The sequence below is a fragment of the Aplidium turbinatum genome, chromosome 9, assembly GCF_918807975.1.
Source record: "Aplidium turbinatum chromosome 9, kaAplTurb1.1, whole genome shotgun sequence".
Lineage (NCBI taxonomy): Eukaryota > Metazoa > Chordata > Ascidiacea > Aplousobranchia > Polyclinidae > Aplidium > Aplidium turbinatum.
In genome coordinates this window covers 4,166,445-4,175,291 of record NC_137480.1, presented here as the reverse complement: position 1 = coordinate 4,175,291, position 8,847 = coordinate 4,166,445, and the positions used below count along the sequence as shown (strand labels likewise).

At 35.3% G+C, this 8,847-nt stretch overlaps 1 protein-coding gene across 1 annotated transcript; it reads right to left on the bottom strand.

The window, feature by feature from the left end:
• Nucleotides 1-1,641: 1,641 nt before the first annotated feature.
• LOC145777295 (uncharacterized) lies at nt 1,642-6,429 on the bottom strand. The gene is made up of 3 exons (XM_082588646.1): nt 6,236-6,429; nt 5,274-5,370; nt 1,642-3,765 (listed from the first exon to the last, which is right to left on the bottom strand). The coding sequence occupies exons 1-3, from the start codon at nt 6,424-6,426 to the stop codon at nt 3,547-3,549; spliced, it is 507 nt and encodes a 168-aa protein (XP_082444772.1). The 5' UTR covers nt 6,427-6,429; the 3' UTR covers nt 1,642-3,546.
• Between the last annotated feature and the right edge of the window lie 2,418 nt (nt 6,430-8,847).

Genomic DNA, 8,847 nt, shown 5'->3' with positions numbered 1-8,847 from the left:
TGTATTTTTCTTTGTTTCAATTGTGTTTGTTAAGCGTGCTGCATCATTTAATGATTTTGCTGTTATAATATTGCACAACAAAATAAACCAATCAATCAATCAATAGCGTAACTTCGTGGTTGAATAGGATATCTTCATGTTAAAGTGCCTACCATTTTCTTAACGCTGGAAAATCGGACAAGATCCGTTCTGATTCAATACGTATTACAATGGTTAATCTAGTTTTAGGTACCGTAACTAAAACTCCGAAAAGTATGGCGGTAGGCTTCAATCAGGGTAGCCTATATCTTAACTCTAAAATATATCTGTGGTTTCAGCGATGGCTATACTATTCCAAAACTGAAAAAGCTTGCCGATGACGCCAAGAGCTACATGGCCCAATTCCTTTTCTCTATGTTCTATTCAAACTCTTTTAGAATAACTGCTCTTAATACTACTTGAACTCTAACTATCGAAAGAACAAGTTGGTTTTCGCCATAAATAGGTCTCCTGTTGATGAAATTTACTGACAACAGTATCTTTATCCTGCATTGCGGGAAAGCGGACTTGAGCGCTATGCATCGGTGTAGCCTACGCCTTCTGACGTACACCTGACCCACGCTGCAGCCGACTGCAATGTCTGTTTCCGGTTGTCTACTCTACTTATGACTTTAATTGGGTACTACGCATTACTCGAAATCGATCACTGGGTAGAGGCAATTATCGTAAAGTTTCTTGCCCAGAGAAACAACAGCAAGTGCGGGTGGCTGGAGTCGAACATGCAGGCTCTCGACTGCGAGCCCAACGCGCTAACCACTCGGCCACTGCCGCCGACAAAGATGCTTTCGATTATCGAGAGACAGTTGACCTGGGAGGCCTACCCTATCAACCAATATATTTCGGCTGTACTGTGTAATTTGAGTGTGGCTTACGGAATAGACCTAACTAAAAAAACATTGTTGAATGTTTGTAAGCCAAGCCTGGTTGGTTTTGAATCTTTATCCTCGGACTGACAAAGCCTTGATTGGTTATTCCTATAGTTTTGCATAGCCTACTTGTAGAGGCTCTTGACGCAGGGCCGGTTACCGAGATTGACAGAGTGAAGTTTTCCTATTGTTGAAGTTTCATTGCAGGGGAATTATTCCATTCACTGGGAACTGGGTGCTACTAAATAGAGAGCAGTTCTGAAATGCGTTGCTCAAGCGCACACCCCGAGAGTCGAACGAGCGCCGCGCGATTTTGAGCCGGGCGCATTGTTCCCTGTTAACAAATTTTTAATACATTTGAGGTTGCTTGAATAAGTTATCTGCTGGTGCATGTAGGCTACTGGCTGGAGCATGAGTGAAATTTACCGCTTATCGTGTCACAGCCTACTAGCCTTCGTATACGTTAAATTAAAAACACATCCACTTAGAACTTGACATTTGCATTATTTACGACAGTAGGCCTATATAATGCAAATGCCTCTTTTCACAACTTTGCAAACCATAAACTTTTAAAACCAGATGAACCACGCTGTTACAAATAATGACATACACTTTGTTTCCTCGGACACAAGTGTGTAGCCGAGTTAGATCGATGACACCACAAAGTTTAACAAGGATTTTACAGTTGTCCTGTCAGCTACGTTTTAGCCACAGTCAAATTAGGCTACACACTTAATCACATGGTTTGACACTTTTATTAAATCATTGCGTTTCACTCCACAGCAAAATGAGCTGATAACCTCGTTGTGTGACGTCACATGTGCATGACAATGTTTTTGAAATTGTTACCAAGGTCGATGAAAAGATACGTTTATGAATGTCGTAGAGTATGATATTTAGCGGTCACTTTTCATATTTCGTTTTAACTGATAATATGGGATAAACGATAAAAAAAGGCACAAAGAAGCTAATAACACTACTGTTGACAACACTATTGTAAGTATGGTAATACTTCAAACAATGCAGACAATAGAGCAACCAATGCGTTTCCAAGATGAAAGATTTCCAAACGTGTCATTCAACAACGCAGTGTTGATGTCTTGCGTCGTCAATTGAACGTTTTATTTTGCAAAAACAATATTAAGCTATTTCGTGACGTCCAAAGTTACTTTTGGAATAGGAATTTACAACAATGAATCGGCAGTTGTAGGCCTATACGCGCGACGACAGCATAATGGTTGACTGAGTTGATGACATGATGGTTGAATAAAACTTTCCAAGTGGAGTGGACTGCTGCTGAAGAAGGAAAATGTTCACACGAGTTTAACCAAGTCGAGAAACAAATAGTTGAAGTTGTATATAACGTGAAAGACCCATCTAGTTATCGCATCACTGTGTTGAATGTTAATGACATTTTTGAGAAATCAGAAAAGGAGATTGGGTTGTGAGATTCCTTACGATTTGATCGAAATCAGGGGTTTCTTATCGAAAGATGAGGTAACACTGTGACTCAACTCCGTTGCGTGTGTATTGTGAGATTTCATTTGACTCACAAACATAACAGTTGCAACATATCTGGAGTGTACAAAGTGATTGGGGTCACTAGATGTATCAACAATACTATCTTTCGATTAATCTTGATCGTCAAATTGCAGTAACCCAATCAACAAATCAATGTGGCGCCACGCTTTGGTAGATTGCAAATTCAGTAGTAAATGTATGTAAAGCAACATAACGTGCTCGGAAGAAGCTTTAGTGAAAAAGCAAAGATTATAACAATGTTATTTTTTGTATTGTTACGTGTGTAAACATAATATAAATTCAAATAATGGAACAAATCTATATATATAAAACACAAATTCATCAATACAGTACAAGAACAGCTCGTCGCCCAAAGCTGTAGTCGTTCCAGCGGCCAACAAAAGTATCCGTGCAACAAAAATAAGAGCTTTGATCGCGAAAATTTCCAAATCAAATGTGCTTTTTGTCACAATTGCAATTTTCTAGATGCCGCTAAATGCTATTATTCGTACAACAATAAATCATGCAAAACCTATTAGTGTGTTAAGAAGTTGTATCGACTTATTTCTCAACGAATATAGTTTTGCATGTTCAAGCTTTCAAAGCTGATCAAAGAAAAGGTAGCTACATTCACCCATACAACTTTATTTCCCATGGCAAAAGCACCATGCTAATGATACCACACATAATTTGCTGTGCACCTCAATTCAAATATTGTATGAATTTATGACATTGTGAAATAGTTATGCAAGTTTAAGCTTATGGTATTTAAACTCAATAATCCCAAAAACTTTTCCCGTTCAAGCACAACAATTTGGCCTCACAATTAGAGTAACGCATCGACTCAAAATATACCATCCTTTAAAACATGATACAGCACAAAAAAGCGCTGCTATGCTGTAATATACAAAATATGGAATTAAAACATGCTTTTAACATATATTGCGCAATATTATAATTATGAAATTTCGACACTTTTTCATCGGCGTATCCATTGCATCGGCGAAACCATTGCAAGTGAAATTCCATGTTACAAGGACGCCAGCTTTCAACTTCCAGCATTAATTCACGATCTGGTATGTGAAGTCGACATAAATGAGTGCCCTAGAACGGTATGCTGTTACGTGTGCAGTACTCTTTCGGAAACGTTTTGAGACTGTTCATGAAAGTAGTTCCCAGTATAATATAAAGTGGGTTTCAGAATTGCCCAAATGTTGCTCACGTCGTTGACGAAGTTGACTGACGAGGCATTGACTTCTTTCATGTCATTGATGTGATCAGTGTCTCGGGAAACGGGGTGGGATGGAACAAAAGTTTGATTTGAAATATTCAAATGAGACTGAAAAAACAAAATAAGAAATGTCTCAAGCGAAATTGTATCATATATTTAAAATAAAAACACTACTTCTAGCTAATTAAGAACTTTCTGATAATCCTAATTACGGTCAAACAGGCAGTAGGTGTTTAGGTGACAAGCAAGTAGATTTGATATAATTCGCTTGGCATTGAACACTTTTTATAAAGCTGATAGTCTAATTTGGTCTAGTCCGGAATACTGAACATGTAGAAGTGGCAGAAAATGTCCCCAACTTAGAAAGCCCAAAATTATCCGGTCTCGAGGTGGACTTAATTAAAGGACACTGCTATATTAATTGTTTTAAAATGAAACTAAATATCTAAATAAGGGGGATATTATAATTTTCATTTTAAAAATTCAATTTACAGATCATTACAAACAATATCAGATTACCAGGGTTAAACTTAAAGTTGTGAAAATAAAAAAGGAGTGCAGATGTTCGCGATTCATCCTGTGCTGGCCACTTCCGCTTGCAAATCGTGCTTTGCCACACGCGCCGTGTCTTATTCAAAAGCGATGTGATGGTAAAACAACTTTAATTTCGTTTACCAAGTATGAAATCTGTTTCAGATCAAAGCATGATATCAAATTGCGTGCATTCTGCTTCCTTTGTCGCTACTTAACCCACGAGGACTACCGGATATGTGTGAGAAAGTTTTTATTTTAATGTGTTTGCTTAAGTCACGTCAACTGAGAGTACATTGTGCTGTGACAAACCTTGTCACCTAGTTTTAAATGACGACAAAGTACAAAAAAGTTGTCAATTCTTCCAATACAGTGAGATAGATTTGGATATCGTCCTAGTTTTATACACCATCCACAAATTAACATGGTGGCATATAGATTATAGAACTACACTGCCAAGTGCAAGTAACACTCCTGTTCACATAGATGACAATGGCCGACAGAATGATCTACTTGGTCGAAAAAAAGTTGAAAAATGTATGCATGCCAGTCAGTACTATGCATAACAACCAGAGTAAATACGCAGTCTTTTTTGCTAACACAATTATTTCTGTGGAACATGTAATGAATAAAGTGTCAAGTTGTAACGCTTCAGCCACATTTAAAAAACAAAACATCAACTTGCCTCACATGGCAAAATGCGAGTTGGTTTGTGATCAATCAGCCAATCAAACTAAGAACTAGGCCAGTAGCATAACGAAGTGAAGATTGTTAAATGCTGAACTTCAAATATTTTTCAACTAATTTGAAGCAAATGTGTTTAAAAGTTACCATAACTATGATGTGCAGTAGACTAATTCAGAACTGGATAAGCGACTTCATAACAGGTGGTGTTATTAAACATAGACTTGATAAGCAGGTTATACATTATATATGCATTTAAATAAATTAATTGATTTAAACTCAAAATAAAATTTGGCACAAGAACTAATTACGTACAGTCGTACACCAGTAGCTAAAACAATGCTTCCAATATCGTATGGTATAGACTAGTTGCTCCAATTAATAAGTCAAAAGATACTTACATTTCTCCAAAGGCTAAGATGAATGAGCATAACTCCTATCAAGAAGCTAATTCCAAAAACAGTAAAAAAATGGAAAAGAATATGACATTCATGACCTCTGTTGAAAAAAAAAAAAGTATTAGGGGAGACATTTCTGTTACTGCAACGGTTGTTCCAGATATACATCTCTTGATCACAAGGGTGTGAAAAATGCATTTGAAATTAAACAAAACGTATTATGTATTGTATATTATGCATACCATTTCTTTTCAAATTAGTATTGTATGTTGAAGAAATAGTAGCAGCTGGCTGCAATAAGTATTATATACAAGCATGAATACGAACGGGAAAAGGTGGCAAAACATTGAAGCATTTAATACAAATGTGCATAAATAAATGTTTGGGTACGCTAGCGAAAATGGTAACACAGTCACAACTCACAAAACATGGTGCGATACAACAAATATCATATTGTAAACTTTAGACAAACATATCTGATGTATAAGATGTTACAGTTTGCATGAAAAGATGATTTTTGCCAAATAAACATAATGTTGATTGTTGATGTGCAATTGTGCAGTCATCATACTAGAATGGAAAAAAGAAATTGGCCATAAAACAAACTTATTTTCACACAAAATGTGTCACATGACCAAGGAAAGCATGATTCTCTTTCCATAGTCAGACAGCACTCCGCACAATATCCCATAAAGATGGATGCTGGGAATAGTAAATTTCCATTTAGGCTACTACTTTCCTCAACAGCTGAATGTGTCAATCATTCAATAGATGGCCTGGTAGATGCAAGTATCTAATTTTTGATTGTGTTGAATTCTCTTACATTTCACAAATATTTCATTCTTGTTATAAAATATATCATATATATGCCAGTGTCTGCAGATAAAGACTATTAAACTTTATATTACTATTAAATTTCTCAAAATTAGGCTTTTTAACCCAGTCATACAAAATTTGCAACCCACCTGATTCCTTCATAAGCCTTGTCAACTACCACAGGCTTTTGAGACAAATTAGAGGAGATTTCGTTTGGCCTTCTTTTTGCATTGGACTCATCTGTAGACAACCTCTTCTGTGAGGTTGCTTTAGTATCTTCCATTTTGAATTTTTTTATATATGTCACAAACAGTATAACTTTTGCACAACAGTACCACATGTATATTCATGCTGCATCAAATATGGCACATATATATATTATTAGATTATTATCATTAGATTTCATGTTTAGTATATTATTGATTTTCAATTGTTTTTATTTCTGACTACCAAAGATGGGCAAGATCACCAGTTTTGGTAATCTTAAAGATCAAGATCACTTACTCAGACCTTAAAAATTTCTTCATCTGGTTGATTTGCAGCAATAAACCACGTTACATGACCAAAGTCGGCTATAAAGTCTACTTTCTTTAGCACCTTCAATTTAAGTTTTTTAAACATCCAAAATTGGGTTAAAGAAAGCAATCTTTTTATGTGTATTTACATGATATTTTAGTATGATTGTAATCCAGTACAGTACTTCAATTTTGAATGCTGTTAACCTTTCATTCTATTCTATGTTGTCTTATTCTCCAAAGCTACACAATGTATTGGGGTAAAAACAGACAGTTGTTTTTATTTTCCCTGTACTTGTTTTTTTACCCTATCTTCAATAACTTTCATTTTAGAACGATTTTGGTTGCTATAATATATAAGGAATTAAACTAATATTTTAATATTTTACTTGCATTGTTTTAGTTTCCTGATCTCCAGAAAATACATTAATCCTGATGATTCATGACAGGGCAAGTGAAGTTAAGCGTGAAGTTTCACTATCCAATCATTTTGTGTTGTTCTTTGTAGTTAATTGACTTATGTACGGTACCATTCCACTTTGTTGAACTCCTGCCAAGTAGCCATTCAAAAGCTTAACCTTCTTGTAAGCATTTTCCAGTTTAAGAAGTCTCTGTTTTAGTGTTAGTTTAACCTGATAACCAGTCCTGGTAGCATTATGTTTTGTATATAGGCAAATTTGTTGAGGCAGATAAAATGTTTTACCTTGACTTGCCCTTCATCGATATGGTTAGCTTTGAAGTCATCTCATTTAGCACTGTAGTGTCATTTCACAGCACTTAAAGAATTTGTACAATGATCACTCCTGAAACGTATCATCCGCTTATTTCTCTACACAATGTTTTTTTTTATGTTGCACTGTGTTATTCCATTGTTAATGTATTGTTAATTCCATTGTTAATTTTTACAAATTAAAGTGCTGGTATTGTGCTATATATTATATACCGTATGTGGTTAATGTTCTTAATTTTGGGTCTTTTGTTTAAATGTTTGGGTGGCAGCTGACTTTGGTGACCTTTTGGTCTTTTAAACCATAAACAGACATAACTCAGCAACAACACTACATTTAACATTATAAAAACAAAAAACAAAAAGCGAACGTTTTCGGCTAGTCATATAGCCCTTTTCAAGCCTATAAGAAAATACATTATTAAAAGATGTTTTTTGTTTTTACTTTTGGTCTTTCGCTGCCATCCTTGTTGTGCAAATTATTTGTGTTTTTGCTTTTTGTGTCTTTCTTTTTCGCCAACAAAACAAAAAAATAAACTGAACTGAACTTTCAGGCTAATTTCTGATTAGATATTGATCCTACAGTACTCGGATGTGCCAAAAGATGAACCGGTTTCGAAAGAAAGTGTATTAAAATCAAAGAGATGACACACAAATGACAAGAAAAAAAAATGTAGATGAATTGAAACATTTTAACAAGGAAGTGGTTATTTTTACACGTGTACAGGTTAGGATTTAGGATTAAAGTTAGGAAGGGTTAAGGTAAGGGTTAGAGTTAGGAATAAGGTTAGGGTTTTGATCTTTGCCCAGGACTAAAAAAATTTTCAAAATAGCAAATGGAACAATTGCAAACAAGAGAAAAGCTGGGAGAAGGAAAAGGAACGCAGGCAAAGATGAAGAAATAAATTTACTGAACCTGGAGGAGGAGAAAGAAATAGAAAGAAGGACGGCTCAGTGAGAAATTTAAAGACGGATGAAGACATGAAAAGAGTAGATACAGAGGATAACATGGTAGAAGAGTCTGACGATGAATCTGAAGAAATGAATGACGAAACAAGAGAAACAATAGTTGTTGGAATGGTAGATTTAGACTGTAGGTAGAGGAAGAGAGCAAAGATGCAGACTGAAGAAAGAGTAAATAAACAGAGGAAAGAAAAGAGAACAATAAAATTGGAATAAAACAAAAAGCAAGTTGGAAAGTACTTTCCAGTGCTTTGGGAGATGCCGTTCATCATATTTTGGTTTTGCCAAAAAAGAGGAAGTAAAAGAAAAATTTATGTTCCTTTTGTGTTTATTTTCTCATGGTGTGTTCCTAATTAAATATGGACTTCATAATGCATAAACTTCTTTGTTTGTTTGAACAAGATTTTACAGTTTCATCCTCATCTGTATCATATATACAGACAAAATCGGTTAATCGAATCACCTATTTGCCAGACGTTTTGATACGATTATACGATTGATTCGTTTAACCAATTTACTAAAAAAAACGTTTATTGTGAATGGGCGTAATTGTTGG